General features: G+C 39.9%; 1 protein-coding gene across 1 annotated transcript in view; it reads left to right on the plus strand.

The window, feature by feature from the left end:
• sorcs2 (sortilin-related VPS10 domain containing receptor 2) overlaps positions 1 to 24,069 on the plus strand; it is a 303,719-nt gene that overhangs the window by 273,663 nt on the left and 5,987 nt on the right. Inside the window, 15 exon segments of the mRNA XM_020594852.1 lie at positions 408 to 587; positions 3,357 to 3,503; positions 5,309 to 5,411; positions 6,760 to 6,836; positions 7,172 to 7,263; positions 13,878 to 13,985; positions 18,312 to 18,432; positions 18,532 to 18,665; positions 19,215 to 19,334; positions 20,448 to 20,619; positions 20,700 to 20,886; positions 21,512 to 21,666; positions 22,044 to 22,194; positions 24,022 to 24,065; positions 24,067 to 24,069. The exon segment at positions 24,067 to 24,069 is cut by the window's right edge and continues 75 nt beyond it. Of these exon segments, the coding sequence (XP_020450508.1) occupies positions 408 to 587; positions 3,357 to 3,503; positions 5,309 to 5,411; positions 6,760 to 6,836; positions 7,172 to 7,263; positions 13,878 to 13,985; positions 18,312 to 18,432; positions 18,532 to 18,665; positions 19,215 to 19,334; positions 20,448 to 20,619; positions 20,700 to 20,886; positions 21,512 to 21,666; positions 22,044 to 22,194; positions 24,022 to 24,065; positions 24,067 to 24,069 (1,794 nt within the window).

Here is a 24,069-nt window from a genome sequence, read left to right on the forward strand (position 1 = left end):
ATCAGACAGTTCTCCTTTTACTTCTTTTTCTGTACCTCTCCTATTTCTGTTTCATTTAGCTTTTTCCTCCTTCTTCACGCCACCTGTCACCACTTGCTGTTTTTGTTTTTCTGATTTACCGTACACTCCACTTGTTTTTCTTGTTTTTCTCTTCTCTTTTTCAATATCTCCTCTTTTTACTGATTTTGCCTTCATAATTTTCCTCTCTTGATTTGCATTCATGTTTTTTTCTCCCTGAGATAGAGTCTGAGTTCATCTCATTTGTTTTCATAATTAATCTTCTTTCTGTTTCTTTCATTTCATTAGTTTTCTTTCAACACCATTGTTTTGGAATATACTGACTGTTTCTTTTTGACCACCACTTCTCCTTCTCTTTCCTTCCTCCATCCCTCCATCTTTGCTTCCAGGATGTTCAGATAGTGAGTACAGATGAGAACCAGGTCTTCCTCGCCCTCCAGGAGTGGTACCAGTCAGACACATATAACCTATACCAGTCAGACTCCCAGGGTGTCTACTACTCCATTGTCCTGGAAAACGTCCGCAGCACCAAGCAGCCAGAGGAAAACGTCCTTATCGACATCCTGGAGGTAAGATGCAGTGAAAGTGTAAGGACATTGTTCAAGGCCATGGACAAAGTCACAAATACCTACAAAGGGAAGCGTCTGGGTGGGATCATCATCAGATGCCTGAACAACCTGACTAGACTCTTTTCAGTGCAGTGGAGCAAGAATTTTGTTCTGAACTATTTTTATGTAGAGTAGGTGATTAGTTATCTAGTCCATAATGCTAAGCACCGGTATTGTAGTTGGGTCACCTCAAGTCACAGTCAAGTACCTGTTACTTGAGTCACAGTCTTTATTGTCTACATTAAACACAATTGACACAGTTCCAACCATTTTATATTCTAAACTTTCTAACTGTGTATTGTATCACCATATTGCATATCTTTTACAAAAAAAGTTTCCAATTTCTGAGTCTGTCAAAGCTCAAGAGTCCAAGTCATCAGTGCTCAAGTCCAAGTTGAGTCACAAGTCCTGAAAATCTGGACTTGAGTCAGACTCGAGTCCAAGTCCTGGACTTCAGTACTACAACACTAGTAAGCATAGACACTCTGGAAATGAAAGTCGTCACCATCCAGAGTCTTAGTGTTTCAGTTACAAATCAAAGCTCATGGTGGCAGACTCCACACCAACGTGCATGGGGGTACATGCAATGTAAATTCTACATGAATAACTTGAGTTTGGAAAGAACCCAATATAGCCTAGGTCAAGCTCATGAAAACCACCCTGGTATTTGTGTAATTGGCCATTTAGTTACTCTAATTAAGACTGATTAAAGACACAGATGCATAAAAGCAGTTTGTCAGCCATTGATTTCATTGACATAGATGACATCTGGTGCTAGCTAGCAAATTAAGCTAAAGTCATCTCCACAAGTTGGATGAAAACACTATCTTTTTAATGTTGACTCATATTAAAGAAACCTATAAAAGGTGCCTTAAATGTGCACTTAATGGCTACAGTACATAACATGATATTATGTTTAGAGGTCATCAGTCCTAGCATAAGAAGTTTAATAAGGAAAATGTTAGCTCAGACTGGTACAGTATTTCAGCTGGATTGATTAGCTTTTGTGTTCTGCTGTGGGGAAACACTACATAGTGGACATGTTAGTGGTAAAGTAGTGGCTTTTTTTTTAGTATAACCTTTAACTCCAAAATGTTATGTAGTGGGCTAATGTTATACTGACACCCCTCTAAGTCTGGTTTTTGGAAGTCATACTAAGTTGATACAGTAGGAGGTACAGTAAGCTAGTGAGCCAGACATGAACATTTTTGCAGCTGAAGTTAGCAGAGAAACTGCTTAATCCATTCTTTCCACTTTTGCACATGTGCTTTGGCTAAAAAAAAGACATGACCCTCCAAATAAGTGCACAGTATCACTCAGGCTACAGCAGAGTGATGCACACCACTTCAACATGTAGGGTTGCAGCTACAGTTATAAACTGGTATTAAGTGAATGCATTCAGCAATTGATGTCGTACTTTTGATGAAAGCCGTCTTGCATTAATGATGAAGACATCTGTTCTAGGACTCAGAAGTGTTGTGGTGGCTGAGGCTCGACTTAAGACTCCAGTGTTGGCTTTGTCTCATTCTGTATGTAGCAGTCAAGCTATTCTTCTGCTCTGTTTCACTTGGGGGTTTTGGCATCTCTTTAGATAAATTGTCACAGAGAACATGAGTACTAGAGGAGGAAGAAGAAAACAGGAAGTGTTAGAGGAAAAAAGAATAGGCGTTAGTCTCTCTCTACAAAACATGTTCTCCCCCTCTCTCTCCCTTGCTCTGGGCAGCATTCTCATCACACGCTGTAGATGGAGAAACAGAAATGAACAATGAACAGGGAATAGATAATAACTTGAGGCAAAAGGAGCAGAAATTGAAGAGAAAAAAGATGATGTGCTGAACAGAAACTGAGAGATAAAGAAGAGTAGGCAGAAAGGAGCAAAGATTTAAACAGTGACCTTGTCTGAAAAGATCAGTGCAGTAGAAGCTTGGAGAGTCTGCGGGTGGATATGAGTCTGACATGCTGCCTGGCTCTGTTTAAGTCTGTCTATGCTGTTTTCATCATCATAGTCTCATTGTTTATTGTTTCAACTTTACAGCCTGCAGCTAACAACCTTACAGTTGCAAAAAACATGCAGTACATATTGATTTCAGTGTATTAAACTTTCACAACCCTGCACTTTCTGTGTCAGTGGTTTCCTTTCAGGCTCCAAGTAACATCCATTACCCCATAACATATTGCCCTGTGTCTAATCAGGTTTCAACCACTACTGGCAGTTAGGGCACGATCTCTTGTGTTCTGGTTAATATTCTAAATCTAGCTCTATAGTTTTAGGTAAAGTTACAATCCAGTTACAGCAGAGTCACATTTGGCTCTTTAGGAGAATTCTGCCAAGATCCAGCTTCACCATATTCTCTTCTCATCTTTTATTTTGGGCCAGTGTAAAGGCAAATAGTTTACTGAATTGCAGCCATATTAGATAACAAATGAAACAAGCTATAGCACATTATTTCTCTTAGAAATAATGCTCTACTTGATTTGGATATGACTAGTAGCTCATGGTGGCTAATGCTACTGTAGCTAATAATTTTTATGTAACATTTCTGTGTCTGGTAACCAGTTGTATGGCTTTACCTCTGTACTTGTGCTGCTGTTACAGTGCCTTTTAGAAATTACCACGATACCATAATTGCACCTTCCTGCTACAGTGGCCACTGTTCAGCAAAAGTTACAATTTATAGGTGCAGTTTGGGTACTTTATATCAGCATAAAACTTAGCATCTCATTTTCCAGGTGCGTGGAGTAAAAGGTGTTTTCCTGGCCAATCAGAAGATTGATGGCAAAGTGACAACTCTCATCACCTATAACAAGGGACGAGACTGGGAACCCTTGGCCCCGCCTGCCACTGACATGAACGGCAAGCCAATCAGCTGCAAAGCGGTAAGCCCATTACACTACTGCACCACCAGTTCATATACCGAATGTATGACCTCAGTAGAGCCCCAGGGTGACAAAGTCCTGCAGGCTTAAGGTGAATGTTGTACATTTATCCACACTGCCAATAACATAATCAACAAGTCAGAGCGGAGTGACCACAAACTTAGTATGTAAACATTCAGAATAGTAGTGGCTGAATAAAGCCAGTTTCTGGTTTTCTATATTGTTTTGCTCCATGTGTAATTTGGCAGTAGTTCCATCAAATCTGTCATGTGTGATTACATGTAACGTAGTTTGACATTTTAGGAAATTCACTTTGTTGCTGAGAGTTTGACCGGCATAATAAAATGCTGAACTATTCCTTTAAGTAATCTCTTAAGACCATGTTGTATTAGATTGTGTGGAGGAATGATTGACAGGAAGCTTGTGTCTGTCTTTATGCTGCAAATGTTTGTTGGGATAGGAACAGAATTTTTACATACATGTACTGCTGTATACTACTGCTAGACAATATATTCAAATCATGGTATCTGCACACTGTGATGCAGTTGCAGTCTCACACCACCAACAGTCAGAATATTAAAACTTGTTGGCTAGATTCTTCCAACCACAAGAGCTGACATAAAATAAGAGACGGAAGGATTAGTCTTTTACTTTTAGGAATGTGTGTGAGATGCCTGCGAAGCTATTCCATCCATCTTGTCAGAGCTGCTTCTGCAGGGCTGCACGGCAAAGAGCAATGAGTCATCCGCAGTCTGATATCCATACATCACAGCTCACAGGTAGATGGAAGGGAATGAGCTGAGTCCTTTGTGCGACTGTGAGCCATCACTCTAGTCAGCTGACATGCTATTTAAGAGACATACAGTACAGTATTCACATGTTCATCCGCTCACTGTGATAATGACCTCTTCTGCAATTTAGCTTCCGCCATACCTCAACATATAACAGCCTTGCAAAGGAATTCAGTTCTCATTTACATTTCTCAATTGGAGAGATATAAATGGTCCAATTTAAAACACTGCGATCACACACATCACCTCACTGGCATTACAAGTTAGCAAGCTAGACAAAGCCGCTGCCATCACACACATCACCTCACTGATATTACAAGTTAGCAAGCTAGACAAAGCCAGATACTACAGTAGGTGTACTGGTGTGTCAGTGTATCAACTGTTTTAGTAAAGTGCTGGGCTACCACCTGCCAACAGAACAGTTTCAGTGCTCCTTGGCATTGATTTTCCAAGTCTGAACTCTACTGGAGAGATGAACACCATTCTTCCAAAAGATAGTCACTCATGTGGTGTTTTGATGATGGTGGAGACACCGTCTAACACGTCACTCCAACATCTCTCATTGGTGCTCAACTGGGTTCAGATCTGGTGACTGTGAAGGCCACAGCATGTGATTCATCATCATTTTCATACTCATCAAACCATTCATGCCCTTGTGGTTGGCGCATTTTACACTCAAAAACACATGGTGTTTGACTGATAAAATTGATAAAACATGATAAAAGCAGGGGAAATTTTGAACAGACAGTGAAGCAGATAGGGCAGGTTGAAGAGAGAGTGGGCCCACTGAAAGAAAAACACATATCATAATATTTTATCTTACTCAGGCACATCCTTAAAAAATAGGCCTGGATAGTACTTACATTATATAATTCCATTGAAATATTGACATGTTCACTGTGGTTGAATGTCATTACATGATATGTCACTACTGTGACATATGGCAGATCTGTGTATTTGCTGTGAATGACACCGTTCTCCTCACATTAAATTCTACATGGATTTGTTGTGCAGCCGGACTGTCACCTTCACCTCCACCTGCGCTGGGCAGACAACCCCTACGTGTCTGGGACGGTCCACACCAAAGACTCTGCTCCAGGTCTCATCATGGGTGCTGGTGAGTCTCCACAACAAAAATGACTCTTTGTGTATTTATTTATTTATTGTTTAACTCTGTCACCTTCTGTCCTTTAATGAATCGTTCTCACCTTCAGTAGCTGATGCAATCAGTGCTTTTGCTCTAAACACTTTAAAGGTCTAGCAAAAGCCAGGAAAAGTGTTTTCTTTTATATAAAAACATGGTAAATTGAGCAGTTGTCTACAGTGAATGCTGATAAACAAACCTCAAGTACAGAAACTCAAATTCACATCAAAACTAATAAAAGCTGGAGTCAACTTGAAGATGTTGAGATGGAAGCAAGCAAAGTAGACGTCTCTTTCAGTATCACTATCAGCAAAAAAGTCACATAGAAACATGCTGGATGGTGAAACAAAACAGTCAAGGCCTTTTGATGTCATACAAAGGAAAATACATGATTATTTGAATTTAGGAACAAATGTAATCATTTCAAGCTGAGGTATAATGTATTCTAATGTGTAAATCAAAATAACTATGGGAATATAGGCTGATAACACTGTTTGTGTATCAAGACTGTGTTGGTGTCTTTTTGTCTACAGCCTCTACAGTAACACTTGATTATATGCAAACAGTTTTTGTGGCTGAGGTAAAAAGTGCCAATTGTCCAGGGTCGAAGCTCCATTTACCCTGGGAAGAGCTCTGACACAGCAGTCCGTTTCTGTGTCTGCAGCCGTGGAATATAAAGCTACACTCCTTCACGCCTGAACTCTGTGACTTGGAGAGCTCACTGAGCCATCAGCTATTTTAGATACTGAATACCTTTCCATGTTTGTTTGTGGGCATATTGCACAGAAAGCAAGAAAATACAGGTCCTGAAAAGTGAGAACGGTTTATGAGATAATGAAAATAAGCCATCTTCTATGGAAATCTAATTTTGCCAAAAAAACATCAAATGTTAGGAATGACAAAAATAATAATGTGAAATCAAAAATAAAACAGAGTGAAAATAAAGACCTTCTCCTGATTTTATGTATTAAGTTGAGTGCATGCTGGGAAGTCTGTGAGTTCAAAATGTGAAACAGTAAATTGTAAATATTTGTAAAATTATTATAAACTGTATCTATTTTAATATTCTTTCTATGTGAAAAAGGAGAAATCTTTAAATTGCTGTTTTTCAAGGCCCATTCATTCCATCTGACCAGTTGTTAAAAAAGAAGATTAAATCAAACTTGTTTTGGTGAGAGCATCTTCTGCCTATGTGGCTTTCTGCCTGTTTGGTTATTCACTACCTAGTCTCACACCTGTTCTCTTTGTGTCCTTCTCCCTCTTTTGAATCTACTCTTGTTGCATGTTAGCCTCCTGAGTCAATTCTTTATTTTGCCTTCAGGTAACCTTGGCTCCAAGCTGGTAGAGTACAAGGAAGAGATGTACATCACTTCAGACTGCGGGAAGACATGGAGACAGGTAAATCACATCCTCCCTCACTTCTTCTTTTTTCCCCCTCTCTGCATTTCAGTTGTTCCCTTCCCTAGCCTTCTCTGCCCTCTGCTCTCATGAAAGTTCCACAATCTGAGAATATATATAATTCAACTTCTGTCCAGTTTTTCCTTTACTCCAAAGTAAAATACTCCAAAACATGGTGTGTACCATTTTGAATGTTCAAGAACTTATTTAAGGACACCTCCAAAATTCTTATATTTTCTTGATTTGGACTGATCAAGGTGAATATAAATAAATCATTGCAATAGTAACATCTGTTCCAAGTTCATCAGGAAACCTTTGTTATGTCATCTTTGAAGGTGTTCGAGGAGGAGCATCACATCCTGTACCTGGACCACGGCGGGGTCATTGTTGCCATCAAGGACACCTCTATTCCTCTCAAGATACTCAAGTAAGATCAATGTGGTCACCATATCAATAGCAGGTCTTACTACTGTGAGACATCCTTAAACAGGATGAGATCAGTATATTATTGACTTTTCATTTAAACCATTTAGTGTTGTCCATATTGCTGATGTGACAGATAAGCTGCAGGTTAATTAACATTATTTATTCTGGAATCGAACAGTACTTGTGAATCATCTGTTAGAACCCCTGTGCAATAAATCTTCATTTGTACATATTTCATACCGGTTGGTGCAGTCCTAAGCACTTAAACAACTAGAGCCTGATGTACATATAACATTAAATATGAATAAAAATAAAGTGATGAAGATTAATATGAGCAACAACAACAAGACAACAAAAAAGCCTCAAACAAAAAGGTGTTTGGCTCATGTACTGTAAGTGCAGCAATGCAAAAGAGCTGGGTGAAGTGCGATATAAATCGGAATGTGTGGTGATTAATAAATACTCTTTCAGCCGCTCGCATCACTGGCCTTGTTGTTGTGAAACAGCCGAGTCAATCACAGTGAAGGATGACAACACTACTATAGCTCAGTAAATTGAGAGAGTGCTTCTCCACGATAACATCACTCTGACATGCTGTAAATGTTCACATTATATCGTAATGGATGTACAGTACAGCAGAGTTTGCACCAGAACATATTGTAACAATAAAACATGAAATATTCTTACAAAAAAAAAAAAGCTGTAGGGGAGGACATTGGGGATTAATGAGCCACTGAATACTGACTTCTACCAGAGCAGCCCGATATGTGTGGTTATGTTGTAGCAGCCTGGTGTCATTTGCATGTGATTTAATAAAGGTAAACATGGTGGATATAATGGCACTGAGCTCTGGCGTAGCACTTCTTCACTCAGAGGCTGCAGATTTATCAGAACGTGTCCTGTTGCCTTCAGATGGCTGCAGGAATTTACTGAACTGAAGGAGAAACTTTTCTCATACTGTATAAAGCAGCTGTGGACCACAGATACTGAAAGAATTACTTATACTCATTTGTAGTTAAATGCAGACTAATCTTCCTGCTTTAACCACATTAAAATCAACTGACTGGTAAACCACCCACTTCTGATCTTCTCACACCATTAAATGACCCATTATCATAGCTCAGGAGGTTCCAATGCCACTTACTAGGAGGTCCAGCCATATCATTGCATAGACCATTGTTGTCATGGTTAAAATAATAAAGATTGAGTGTACTTGCCAGGACATACAAGAATAAAAACAACAGTGTCTGGAACAGAAGAACTCTCTCCTATTGCAAGGTCCGACCCATTCATCCATCCCAACCTCCTCCCAAAATGGATTTTCTTGCTCTCTAAACTCATTCCCTCCTTGTGTTGTGTCATAACTACATCAGAGGTCACCTATATACCACATCTATGACTACTGGGAGGATGCAGAATGTACCTCCTCAACCATATTTATTAGTGTGATACTAAATGATGTTTGCCATTGAATGACATGACTGGGTAAACTTCATCACAGCATTTAAGCAGTTAAAGACTCAGATATACTTATCAGGAGTTGGCTGTGATCAGAAATGGGGATGACGACTGTAGAATGTGTAACTAGTCAACGTCTTAGCAAGTTCATTCTAAAAGCCTGTTTCTGCATGGTCCACAAGTGGCCAAAAATATCTGTTTGTTAAGTTGCTGTAAACACATTTTTCTCTACTGTCCCTCTCAGTCCACCTGTGCACAGTACATGCTCATCCTTACCTGCTAAAGCTCTTTCAAATTGACACAGCTGTGGCTGTGTTCATTTACATCACCAGTGTTGGCAAATACGCAGCTAAACTGAAAGATTGCGGTGCAGCAGTATTTTCCACACCTGACAGTGATTTGCAACAGGTTTAGTAAAGATCCCCCCCCAAGAATCAATTTGCACCAGAATACCAAGAGCTCCCTTTGCTCTGCTGCATTTAAACAAACCTCCTTACTGTGCACTGTGTTCACTTCACTGTACACCAAAATACCACACAGATGGGCAAAGCAAACTTTAAGGTCAGAAAAATACCAACTGTCAAAGAATTCTCTCCTGATAGTCTAAAAACTGTATCTGAGGAGTTTGCATAAGTCTTCTTTTTTTAAATATATGGAATTGATTAACAAGACAGAGCTTGGTTCACCCAATTTTAAGAACAGCTTTTCTCAGTAACCTCTTAAGTTTGTGTTAACTAACCCATCAAAATCCAAAATACCAATGTATCAGTTTTAGTTTTTACAGTGGATCAGAAAGCTCATTTATTTCCTGTTCAGCACTGTACCCTTCCACATCATTTAAGATAGTCCCTCTCTCACCCCACAGCTCCTACAGACAATTTCAAGCTCAGCAAGATGTTATCTCATTGAACTTAATAAATAAGGATGGAATAATGAGAAACCATAGATAAGAGGATACTCAGAAAAACATTTATCACAGGCCTAAATCAAATGACCTTTTAGATGTGTCCTCATCTGTCTCTCAGTGAGAGACCACAGAGTGTCCTGAATATTTGTGTTCTCTCATGCTTCAGGTAAATCAGTAACCCCAACGGCTCCAGCAGTGCTGTGGAAAACATCTCACTAAGAGCCACAGAGAACTGGCAAAGCATGATAAAATGTTCTGCGAGGAAAGGCAGCTTCTTACAAGTGAAATGAACACTATTTTTACTACTTCATTAGGCAACATGATTGTAATATTATCACCTCATCATGTGCAGAGATTTTTGGCTCCTAAAACTCTCTCTGGCCTGCGTTCTCTTCTGGAGCCAGAGTCCTCTTATTGGAATCTTATGATCCCTAATAATTCTTTGTCTCTCATTTGGTCCATAACAGAGAACACTGTCATCTGTGTGGGCAACACTTTTCATCTGTGAAGCCATCGTTCTCAAGCCAAAAACTAATGATGGAACAAAGTTTTCCAGTGTTTTGTTTATTGATTTATTACATATTCACTGCAGGTGTCTGTTGGATGCCTGCTCTAAATAGTGGGATTATTGCCTTTGTTGTAAAACTGCAGCTTTACTGTTATACTGGCATTCAGTTAGACAACTGACTACTTTTGTAGAAGAGGATATGCTGTCAGTCTTGCAATTCCAACAGATGACACAGATCATTTTGTAGGCTTTTTAAAGTTATAGACCTTTAATGACATCAAAGTCCATTTTTGCTGCTATATATGACTGAGTTATAGGCAGCTGCCTCAAGGCCCCACCTATTCAAAGTCATTTGATTGTTTATGTCTGGGAATATGCACCAGTAAGCACAATATCTAAGGTCTATAATAGGGTCCTTAAGGTGTATAAACTAAAATTTGATGCATTGTCTGACAAATTAAGCGATAATGGGACAGGATGTGGTGCCTCTCTGCTATATTAACCCTTTCCATGAATGTGTGCCAGCTACAGCACCTTTGTTGTTATTCCAGCTTCCACTTCTGTTCTTATTTCTCTACTGTTTTCAAAGTACAGTTTGTAAATTAGCCCCGTCTGCCACCTAGCAAAGGTTACATAAGAACTGAAAGAAGTCATTTCCAACAGCAGCCGTGGAAGAGTTCTCAGCAGCCGCCGTCTGAACCAGTGGCTGCCAGAACAAACAGGTGGTGTTCTTTTGCACAGAGATAGTGGGACAAAGAGCAAAAACCAGGGTTAACATCGGTTCGGCTTTCTTAGATGGAGAGTGTTAAAAGCAGCCAAAGGACTCAGATCTGTAGACGTCATGCTCTTTGATCTGGATGTGTTAGCATCTAAAGCTACTGGTGTGACTGGACTCTGTTGCACTTTGCTCTTGGAGGTCAGCTTATGTCTGTTTTGAAGTTTTGAAACTTCTCAATAACATTAGCAGCGCTGGTCACAGCAACATCAGGCTGCATGGCGATGCTCTTGTAAGTTTTACCTTGGCCATGCTTGGATTTTTTTTTTCCTATCTCCTCAGACAACTCTGTTCTTCCTCTTATCCATGTTCAGTGTGGTGTACACAATGATACCATTCAGCACAATGACTTCCCCATATAAATAGGCTCAATGGTTGACCATAAGATTGAAGATGCCTGTGATACTAATGAAAGACAACAGACAATAGTCAGCTTGAAATATACCTACAACCCACTTACATAGGCCATTTTAGAAGATCTTTGTAGAATAAGCTAGAATTCAGCTCTTTTCACAGCTTCTTTGTTTTATTCTATAGCAAACCAAAGACATGCAGATATTTATCACAAGCTTTTAGTTTCAGAAGAAAAAAGGTGTAGGTGTGGACATGATGACAACAGGCCACACCCACGAGACCATCCACAAGCCTTACCGCTGGAACCATAAAAGAAAGAGCTTGCAGAAAAAAAGGATAGGCCGTATATATGGACAGAAATACAGCTGGAGACAGAGACAACTGTAGGACATAGTAAGCTGTAGCCAGAGAGGAGCTTAGAGCAGAGTCTGCTCGTCTCTGTTAAGAATCCTACATGATGCTTCTTCAAGTCAAGTCCTCTGCATTTAGACACTTGTGCCACTCCTGAAAATCTCTCCACATCCTGAAAACAAGACTTGATACCTGACTCTCTGAAATAATTACACCATGGATATCTACAACGGTGGGCATGAGAGCCAAATAACTTTCACAGCCACTTGAAAAGTGAAGCATCTAAACTTTTAAAAGTTACAACTGTGCATGTGTAACGGGCTCGTTTGCACACTCGCTCAAATTATTTCAGATAATTCTGCAGCACCTCTCATCAGCCCACTCAGACTTAATTGAGTTTATTTTGTTTTTCTTTTTTACCCTGGGTAACTCACACGAAGCATTTATATCGCTTAATTATGAAAAGTTAGCAGGCTGAGAAAAGAGATGCCACATAACATGGTGGCTAGACAGGATTATGTTATGCACATTTATGATTAGTGCCACGCACACTAAGTCTTGTTTTAGGTTTCTTCACAGCACTGGAGGAATGGAGTGTGGCATGGATCGTAATTATAAGTATGGCTTGCTAATCTGTTTGATTATAAGGATATCCCTCCGTCGGTTTCTAATAATTCCTTGGGTGTTAGCAGGAGAGAATGAGATATAAATGGCTGGGTGACTGAGATGTCGTCTAGCTGATGACACAATGTCTTCACAGTCTTTCTCCATTGACTTTCTGTTAAGTGTCTTTGTTGTCTAGACATAATCATTTCTTCTCCAAAGCTTTCTGGTTGTTGTTTTCAGTACACATGAAAGCTGGCAGGAGTAATTATTTGAACAATTAAAGAAGAGAGTTTTAGACAGCCCATGCTGGCTCTCATGCCTCCACACACCTGGCCAATCTGCTGCATTCATTTCAGAAAATTACAACACTGGTAGATGCAGCACCTGCCTGGGTTTGGCTTCAGACAGGGGGTTTGTTATACTGAGGCCTTTACTTGAGTTCTTAATAGCTTTATATATCTGTTTTGTTTCTTTGTAGCTGTGCATGGTTACCTGCCGGTTATTACTTCGTAGTCCTTGTTAGTGCACTGTTACCATGCACAGCTGCAGTGCAAGCCGCACACTGCTTGATTCCACATTGATCCTTCTCCATCATGCAGTCACATTTACTCAGCACTGCTGCCACTGGTGACTGCGGGAGTCACACAGTGAATAGAGCAGAGCAGATGGCTCACTGCGTAGGTCTCAGACAAGAAGGAGTCTCATTTTTAAAAGGTATAAAGGACTTCTTTTTAAAACTAATGTTATTTAGATCATTTTTAACATTTGTATGGATGGAAATCATGAGTGAACCAAGCTGCATCTTTGCCACATCATCCCTAATCCCTCATCTTTAATTTCATTCTCTTGACTTTTTTGTCCTTCACAGTGCAACATGAACTGCATCTTACAAAAAAAAGCTTCCTTCAACTGGCCATGTATTAAACCATAGCTTCCATAATAACCTTTGCTACACCTGGTGTTTTCCATTCTCACATACATATGCAGTTAACAATGTGAACAGGCAGATTTATCACTCAAATCTTTTACTTTTTGAAACAGACAGAAAGACAGAAAGCAGGCTTGTGACTTGTGATTTTGATTCCTAGAGTGACTGTAGATTTTATCAGTGGTGGAAGAAGTACTCAGATCATTTGCTTAGGGAAAAGTAGCAATACAACTGTGTAAAACGGCTCTGTTACAAGTATAAGCCCTGTATTCAAAATGTTACTTCAGTAAAAGTACAAAAATATTAGCACCAAAACAGTACTAAAAATAAAAGTACTTATTATGCAGAATGTATTATTGTATTATAACCCTAACCCTTGTTAATATATTTGGACCTGGAAGTAATACTCTAGGTTAGCAAGCTAGTTAGCAAGACCGTGATAGTAACAGATCGTGATAGTGCAGATTAATACAATCTTTAATCAATTCAGTACACTGGTTTTAGTTTTGGATAAGTAATAAAACACACACACATGCTCAGAATTTGTTAAATGCCACTTGGACAACAGCAGGGCTTTTAGTAAATGGCCACATCTGGGAGTGTTTGATTTGTAATATAGTCATTACTCACTCTAGTGCAAGGCTGTTGCTCCCTTTGGCATGAGCTTCATCAGTGTCTCTGTTTGAGTGTTGCTGATTGTGAACACGTCCTCTTCTCCTTGTCCACAGGTTTAGTATTGACGAGGGACGGACGTGGACTGTTCACAACTTCACCAGCACCTCGGTATTTGTTGACGGACTCCTGAGTGAGCCAGGAGACGAGACCCTTGTTATGACGTGAGTGAAATCTCAAACTCAAAACTGTTTTGTTTCAGAGCTGCTGTCAGAATAAAATGGAAGTCTAAACAGGTTGAGATGAATTCATTGTAAATGGGCTGAAAACGTTAAAGATTGACAAAAAAAACATCCAAATCTGAGCTTCAATGAGTGCAAATAACAATATCTGGAATTGAAAAGCTTTTGTGGAAACATAAATTAAACACATGGTGACTCTTCCTTCTCCTAAAGTCCTCCCTTCATACCTCCCACTTGGTTCTCATGAGTTGTCTGTAGGGGCGGACGGGGCAGTGCTTCCTGGCCATACACTACATACAAAGGAGATCAAGTTTCTTTCCCATCACAACAATGCCCCTTCAGTCTGCTGAAATTGGGTGCCAAATTTCATGGCGTTAACAGTGGCCTGTCTCACTCCACATTTCCCGCAAAGCTGTCCTTACTCTTCTCCTCAAGTGGGTTGAATTGCTGTTACAGCGAAGGTTGATGGGAGAAGAGGCGCATGCATGACCTCTGCTCTCCCTCCCTGTCTTGCTTCTTTCCGCTCGGACATTTTATTTCTGTATTTCTGCTCCGTATTTGCGAACTCTGTATTTCATTCTCACTTCCTTTAGTCGACTGTCTGCTGGCCTCTTCATCAGGCTCCAGCTGCCCTAGACCACTAGTCTAGTGCACACTTTTATTAAAACTCAACACTATGTCTCACACACTTTTGATATGCTGCAGGTTGTGAGATTGATTACATATGTTATAGAAATTGTAGACCTACATAAATTATAGGAATTACGCCCTTAGCTTTAAAGTATGCATGAACTTGTTGTACAACTGCTATCGTTTTAGCCACACCACCATCTTGTATTATCATTCAGGAGTTGGGGTATAGATAATGGATGGATCCTTTGCTTTGCTATTCTTGGCTTTTCTTTGAACCACTCTAAAGGTAGACGAGCTGAGTCTGAGTCTTTAAAATTGACACTGTATATAACATATAAACCCTTTTCATTTGGACCAAAATTGGCTTATTCCTACCAGTGGATGAGATTCAAGGACCGGAATGTTTGATTTGATTTCTGGTGTTCAGCCAAGAGTCTCTCAGGACCACTAGCATGGCCATAGACATGCCGCATGCTTGAACCTAAATAGAGCGATCCGTTTGCCATTTGGTCTTGCTTCTAGTGATGCAGAAATATCAGTCTTGCCAATTCATTGAGTTGAAAATGGTCATAATTAAGAGCACTGAATATTAGTTCAGAATCTCATTTATCAGCAGCTTCAGATGCAAACTGCTGATGTAGGCTTCAAGAATTAATATCTTTCCAGCTCTGTCTGTCCCTCTCTCTTTTCCCAATCTTTCCATCAGTAAGTTAGCTGGAGCGAGACTTGTCACATGATCTCAGACTCCAGGCTTTGGCTCAGAGATAAGGCTGGCTTCTAGCTGTAATCCGCTGAGAAGGGCAAAGAGATGGTCTCACACCCACTCACACGCACAGATACTCACCAATACACACACATATAGAGAAGAGACTCAGACACACTCACCATTATCTACAGTGTGTCAGACACACCCTCTGTGTTGATGCACATAGAGACGTACAGTAGACTGTATATACATTTCCCATCTGGCTCCAGTCAGATAGGGTCAGCAGCCAAGGAAGGGTTGTGGGGGCAGCTCGTGACTGACAGATTAGCCGGGGTCTATTTTCTTGCCATGGTGTTTCGATTTTTGACGGCACAGCCTGCCATCAAATAATGAAGTCTTTGAGCAGTGACTTAGCACCAAGGACAGGTGGTGGAGCAGAGATCGTCCAGCACACATACTAATGACATCTGGTCAAATATCAGAGCCTGGACACACTCGCAGTGGGCTTATACTGCACATGCTGCTGAATGGATTCTTCATGCCAGCTTATTCCGCGACTGATAAACCAGCTTTTACTCTTTAGGTTTCCTGCACCGTGCACAACATAATTGCAAGAACAAACATATTTTTCCTCATAGGAATCCGTGCATCTAATCTAATTCAGCACCAAAACTCTCCTGGAAATGACTTGCAAACGCATTCCTGGTAATGTTGTCTCCTTCTTATTTTTGTATTTCAATGTTGTTTTCTCCTTCTTACTTCTGTATTTTAATGGGAAGAACCAAAAGAACAAATTTTCCACGGTTAATGAGAGTTGATTTCTTTTCACCGAGCTGATTGGAGTGTTGTTCGTCCACTAGCAGAGCTCTCATGGCTCCGGAGTGGCTATTCAAAACCAGAAAAAGTGTTAAATTAACTCTTGAGTCCAGGGGAAATTAACACACGCACAAAGCAATAGAGCTGATTTTTACACTTCAGGCTGAAATTAACAGTGACGACTTTGTTCTGTGTGAGTACAGCTTCTTTCCCAACTGCATGAACAATGACACAGCATGATACTGTTCAGTGGCATAGCATGGACTGTTACATAAGAATCACTACAAAAACATTTTTACACTTGCAACTAATAGTATCTGGCCAAGCAGGTTGTTCTGGTTATAATGTATGCAGAAAGGGTTTAAGAGGTTTTGAGTAAGAATTTCATTTGTTCTCTGCAGAGCACTGAAAATGTGATTTGAAAACCTCAATATCAACATGTTACAGTACTCCAGAAACAGAGCAGAAGCATTGGATATCAGAAAGGGAAAAGCCTCAAAATAATAGTTGTATCAAAGTATGTCCTTAAAAACAAAGTGCAATGGAAAAGGCCTTAAAGAACAAATCGTGACCTCACTTCTTTTTCTCTTGAAAGGCAGTGGACTGGAGCATTCACTCCTCCGGTTTTAGCCCAACTCGTAATATTCACATTACAGTAGTGGATCGAAATGTGCATTAGAATTTACTTTTGCCATTGTGGTTCGGTTTAATTTTGTTCTACATCTGATTGAATCTTGACTACTGTTGAACCTCTCAGTAAATTTGCAAACTGTGATGAGGGTAAGGGGAACAGAATGTTTATTATTCAATTTCAGCTAAGAGAAATTTTGAAATACAAGAAAATCTATGAGGACAGGTTTTCTTAAGTCACTTGTACATGCTCCATTCATGACAAATTTGTTCATACAAGTGTTTTCAGACATGAGACCAAGTGTCTTGGTTACTCTATGCATAGAATTTACTTTGAACAGTTTTCCTAGGGGGTGTTTCTTAGGAAGAAAGCAGTTTCAATAGAGAGTTTTGGGGATTTTCCAGGAAAAGAAATGTATTTCCAAAAAGACGTTGATGTTGCAGTGCTTTAAGTGCTAAAAACATTTCATTCAGTACATCTCTGAACTTTAGCACACAAAGTCAAAACTATCTGCACAGGCAGAGACTGTTTCGGGTGAGTGGCCGAGCTTCACTTCATGGTAATGAGTTTTGGTTTGGTAACATGCCCCACTAAAGCATATCAAAACTTAAATAAGGGCCAGGGTAGTTATTTCCTTTGAATTTTATTTCCTAATCTTGAGAGACTTGTCTTATAGAGGGCTCTTGTGTCAAAAACTAGTTTTAATTCCCCGTGGATTTCACACACTGGATCCAGCTGTGAGCAAATTACATTATATAACTGCTGTTGACTGAGCCCCAGATGAGCAAGAGAAACAACAGAGGTTAAAAGGATGACAAGGTGGAACAACAGCATGCGAGTCCACAGCCAAACATCCATCACTTCCCTTTAACGACGATGGTGAAGTCAACGTTAGTCATGCTTGCTTTGCACTCTAGTGAGGTAAATGCAGGCTGTCACCAGCACAGCTACATATGTCAAAGTCCTTGACTTGTGTCACAGCAGTCTGCTTCGAAATGCTCCTGACACACAAGGAAAAGACAACAGAGTTCAGAAATAGGAATTCATTGTCAAACACCACCATCTACAGGACAGGAGGGGAACTGCTTGATTTTGTTACATTCCACGTAATTCAGCGAGACGTGAGGTATAAAGACAACCTGTGAGTTGGGCCCTACATCTATAATGCTATAGCCATTACACCACTGTGATACAGGTATCAGAGGAAACTAAATGACTGGATGGTGACTTAAATACAAGTAATATTTTCCTGCTGTTTTATAGTGATAAAGGTCAAATTAGTTTTATTTTAAATCCTGCACGCAGCATGGTATTTGCAAATGACAGTGATATAGGTCAAATTAGTTTTATTTTAAATCCTGCACGCAGCATGGTATTTGCAAATGACATTGTAAAAAAATCATGATTACAAAATTGCATTAGCTACATTTTGGTGATTTGACAGTGACATATGAGTGGAAGACATCTGAAGCAGTATAATATTGAACTGTGTGTGTTGGGTCTGTGGTGTGTGTGTGTGCAGTGTGTTTGGCCACATCAGCTACAGGTCAGACTGGGAGCTGGTTAAAGTGGACTTCAGACAGTCATTCCCCCGTCAGTGTACTGAGTCTGACTATGACTCCTGGCAGCTCACAGACCTGCAGGTAATGGACGCACACGAATACAGCATAGACCCACAAGTGCTTACTCAGTATGTGCTTATATTTGAAACTGAATTGTCACCTCTCCTTGTTCACCCTTAGGGAGAGAAGTGCATCATGGGCCGGGAGCAGAGCTTTAGGAAGAGAAAGGACACTGTGTTCTGTATCAAAGGAAAAAGCTACACCTCAGCTCTCGCCACCAAACCCTGTCAGTGCACAGAGAAAGACTTCACCTGGTGAGCGCTGACACCACAGATTTAGAGAAAACGCTGAACAGACTAAAGATTATGTGACATTTTCCTGGTGTAATGTATCTGATCACAGTAGTAAGATACAGCACAAATAAAAATATAGTAAATGAATTGAGTGCACTGTTGGAAATGAAACACTGAGAAAAAAACAAGCAAACAAACAAAAACCAAACTGATTTCAGCACTTAATCATATTTGATCAAATTTAAGAATACAAGTTGGGACATGTATGAATCTCAAATGAGGTAAAGGTACAAAAAGATGAAAAAAAAAAAATAAATAGAATGTAAGTTATGGAAAAACAAGTCCATTAAAACTAAACATATTAACAACACTTATCCTCATTATTTTCATAGACTAGCACATTATACTGTGTATTATTGCTTATGTGAATACATTTAGCATTTGTTAAAAATAAATGTAATCTTAAAGTACATATGTAAACTATGTCACATTGGTAATTTTGCATGCCAGTACTGTTGTATTTACTGTTGTTCTATTGTGTTTGTCTGTGGTGTGTGTCTGTATGTGTAGCGACTATGGTTTTGAGCGGTCCCATACGGGGCATGATCGTTGCTTCGCTGACTTCTGGCATGATCCAGACTCACCACCTGAAGACTGCCATCTGGGACACACCTATGAGTCCAGCACCGGGTCTGTGATAGGGACACACACAATCATTTGTCTTCATTCTTTGTGGTGCCATTACATTGACTTACATCCATTTCCTGAAGACCTAACCCTAAGTTGTCCCTCTAAAATTCAGTGGTTTCCATGATAGGGATCAGCATTTGGCCCCCACCAGGAAGAGCGAGTACCCACACTTTGAGTAATACAGCTCACACATTTACATTAGTGGCAGATTTAAACTAAGTAAGGTCAAGGTCAAGTGTTTATTGTCATATGCACAGTAAGGAAACGTGTTTCCCTGCACAATGCAATTCTTACTTTGCCGTCCACACGAATGCCACACAATATAAGTGAAATATAACGCAGATACAAGTTGCCCTTGATGGTTAGAGCCATCAGTTGAGGTGGCACCGCAGATGGCTGCCTCAGTTTTCGACCATAAACAAATTCCTTGTGTGTAACATACTTGCCCAAATAAAGGTTATTATTATAATAATAGTAAAGTCTAGACCCTAAGTGACCTGAGATGACTTTTGTTGTGATTTGGTGCTATACAAATAAAATTGAATTGTATGGTATATTTTATGCAGATTCATGCACTTCAAAGTACTTTACAGATGACTGACAAGCTGATAATGAGACAAAACAAGTGTGAACGTTGAATGCAATTTAAAACTGATAAAAGATAAATTTGAAAAACATGAGCACTTTAAAATAAAAAAACAAAATGTAATATTAACAGTCTACATAAAAGCCAGTGTAAACAGATGTGTTTTTAACCTACGTTTAAAGCTCTCGCTGTGTTCTGCTCCTCTGGAAGTTGTTTGCATATGAAAATCGTGCTGCAAATACGTATGTAGTGTTTTGCAGGCGGTGGAGTATGTATGAGAATAGAGTTCATGGATTTTGGTAAATGTGGTCACGGAATGTATTTTGTCTGAAAGCAATGGAAAATGATTCAGTTGGGTCCACTTCTGTTTTGCTGACTGTATGAAGACGTTTGATAACTTAAGTTTTGACCAGTGCATGTTAGCAAATGAAAAAAACAGTAACGCAGACATGAGACTGACATTTATCTTTTATTACAGCATACACCTTCATACTCTGACACTTGTTATGTCCTCTGTTGTGTTTCAGCTACAGGAGGATGATATCTAATGCATGTGAAGGGGGCATAAACAAGCAACAGAGTGCCAAACAGCACAACTGCCCTCTGCTGCCCCCTAGAGGGTTACGGGTTGGCATCAAAGGGCAGATGTTGGCCGTGGCACCTGGTGATGACATCACATTCATTGTCCACCAGGAAAAGGTAGGATGAAAGTTATTTCCTGATTGGTTCCTCCTCCATAAATGATTTAACCTGCTGACTGTCATCACTTCTTTTACCAGGGTGACACAAGCAGCACCAAGTACCAGGTGGAACTTGGCGACGGAGTTCGGGCCATCTACCAGAACCTTACAGTGACAGATGAACCCATCCAGCATCGCTATGAAACCCCAGGCATTTACAGGGTCACTGTGAAAGCTGGGAACATGGCAGGACACGATGAGGCCACCATGTACATCCAGGTCACAGGTCTGAATCAGTTTTTCTTTTTGGAAGCTAGTGGCTTTTTTTTTCTGTAGTGTTCTAACAACACATAAATCACACAACCAGGCAGTAACCTGCACCTACATTTACCTTAAATTTCTTTTTAATGCTTGATAGAGAAAAAGACAGCATCTTTTGGCAGTCTGTCTCTCTCACAGGAGGTGGCGAGAGAGACAGACGTGTCTCCTTATTAGGATGACTTTTTATTTTTCACTTCCCAAGCAGAAATTATTTCCTGCCACTTAGCATTTCTGACACTGGAAATTTCATAAAATAAGGGAAAACTATTTTGTCTCGGTCAGTGGGGATTAGAGGCTGTAGTCTATTTTTATTTGTCTTTTAATCTGATAAAACAGCTCTGTCTTTGAACGGCTTTAAACCTCAAAGTGTGTGGGTTTAAGTTGATAATAAAGACCCTTTTGGGAACTGTCCTCTTCAGATATTGCATTTTTCTTATTTGGAGCACTGGTATGACATGTTCATTTATATAACTTTACCTACAATTTAAGGACATTAAAAACCAAATCATACACAAGTCACGTCCAGTCTCGGTGTGCATGAATTCCTTGAATTTATAATCTTATCCAAACTAATCTTTAGTATTTCACAGCTCCTTTACAGGAAGTGCACCTGGAAATATGGATCCGTAATGTACGACGTGATAATCTTGTAATTAAGAGGACGACAACAGTATGTAGTAGACACTTCGTCTCCACAGATGTAATTCAAGGTGGACGACGGCGTTTGAAAGAAGGAGCCGTTCCAGTGACATATTATAAACTGTTGTAGATTTGTACCTTTAGCAGACACAGAGCAGCATAAACATTCAATAGGTGTCATGTTTGTGTCCAAGTCCAATTTTTATTGTAAGTAAATGTGCTGTAAGTCACTCTGTAGCTGCTAAACGCTCCACTGTGTTTATCTGTGTGGCCACTGTTTGATGCTGGACAAATAGGGTAAAGTGGATTCAACAGAGCTTTCTCGCTGAGAACAGCTGCCTACAGCTTGAACTTTGACCCAGAGAGGGCAGTAAAATACTGCTGTAAAGTTGCCTCTCTAAAAAGGTTACAGTTTGAGCCCCATTCATTCAGTATGGAGCCTTTCTGTGATCCTAGACCTTTCAGAGACACTTGAGCTAACTAACAGCCAACCTGTTGGGTTTCATTCAGCCTATGCTGACTCTGAAGAACAGCCTTCTGACACGTTTCCCAGAGACCGGAGAGGTTTCAGTCACCGTCCAGGCTTCCAACGGCCGATCCATGGTGCAGGATACCAGGACTGTCCAAGTCTACGGTAACACAGTTACAGTTGAACAAACCTCGCAGGGGAGTTGGGTCAGTTCATAACTGATGTTAATGAACAACCACATTTGATGGTTTAGTGAAAGTATAAGAAAAAAATGTATTGTATTTTTTGCAATATTAGACCTTGTTCATTTTCCGGTTGTTCATCCAGCCTATTCTCCTGAACGTGATGTCTCTGAAACGCCTTGAGGAAATTTCTTCAAATTTGGCACAAACGTCCACTTGGACTTGAGAATGAACTAATTAGATTTTAGGGATCACAGGTCAAAGGTCACAGTGACATCACTTATCTCCCATTCCCAAGAATTTGACTGGTTGGCAGAGGCATACAACTGCAAAGCCATAATTCTAGTTTCAGCATGAACAGTCATTTTCTGTTTTTCTCACTCTATATGTACATTTTGTCAGTTTACTCAGAAATGTTAAAAACAAGGATCCCGTTAAGGATCAGGGTTTTACAATTACAGTTACAAAAAAATTTACATAATTTTGTATACCCATGGGCAACACATACAGGTGTGAGGCGTGTCAAAACACCCGCAACTGTTATTTTAAGATTAAGTATATTACACACACACAAGGAAATTGTCTCTGGTACAAAACCGAGGCAGCATCTGTGACGCCAGGTCACACACACATGCACTGGCACTGGTGTAGGGCCATCAGGAGCAACCTGGGGTTGACTGTCTTGCCCAGGCACACCTACACATGTGGGGTTGGGAGAACGGGATTTGAACCACCACTGTTCTACCTCCTGAGCTGCCAGGGTTTTCAATTTTCACCCACGGTGAACTGATGCACACCATCATGAGTTGACCTGTTTCATCTGGCGATTTCAAAAGCATAAAAGACTGAAATAGTCCCACAATGAATTCACACTGCTCCTAGTGTGTTACGGGTGTCATGACACACTGTAATACGCCGTCCGCAGTGTGCGTTGCCCTTTACACTTTGTCTTAATGACTAATATACAGCATATATCTTATAATTACTCTATCTGTACATACTAAAGCAAACTAACTGAAAAAAACTTGAGCATAATAGTTCATTCTAGTAGTTTGCCAAATAATTCAGTCCCAGTTATTACTGTAGCTTTTTCTAGAGTTTTGCATCTTATGGTCTTCCTCAGCAGATGGAGTTTGCTTACTTGTCAGAATCCTTTATTTTTTTTTTGCCAAATTCAGAGTTAGGAGAGCAAAGGTCAGACTTTTCCAGCTATTCCTGGTCTATGACTCATTCAGACATAACTCAGGCAAATCTGCTTCCTGCCAATTTTCAGCTATCTTAAAATACTGTGTCATTCTTTGTGGTTGTCAGATTTCTTTTTATAAAAATATCCTTTCCTGATTTTATTTATAAGCTGCAAGCATCTGTTTCTTAAAGCAGTGATAGTGTGTTACTGTCTGAAACTGAAGTCAATTTTTATGTCTGAATAGTGACTGTGGTCCAGTTCAGTACGTTGGTTGTAGTTTCATTATCCATATTACTCAAGTGAATTGAATTGTTTGTGTATACAATTGTGTGCATCTTTTGATGCTGCATATCAGCACTTACCATATTCTGGGACAGTGGAATTCTACTTCCATTGGTTTATGCTAATAGTGCACGCCTACATGTTCAGATTGAATCCGCCACATACTGTATGTTCACTCCAACGTGCCAACCAACAATGTACATCTTCCATTTTAGCATATTTCTATGTACATACCTCCTATGTGTTTCTATAGTTTGTTGTTTGATATTTTAGTTCTTACTGGTGCAATGGCCAAATTTGAGTTTTGATAATTGTTTACTCCTCTTTTCTGTTCGATCTCAGATAACTTCCAGGTCATCCCTCTGAGATTCAGCAGGCACATGGACCACT

Source organism: Monopterus albus, unplaced genomic scaffold, assembly GCF_001952655.1.
Source record: "Monopterus albus unplaced genomic scaffold, M_albus_1.0 scaffold25.1, whole genome shotgun sequence".
NCBI lineage: Eukaryota > Metazoa > Chordata > Actinopteri > Synbranchiformes > Synbranchidae > Monopterus > Monopterus albus.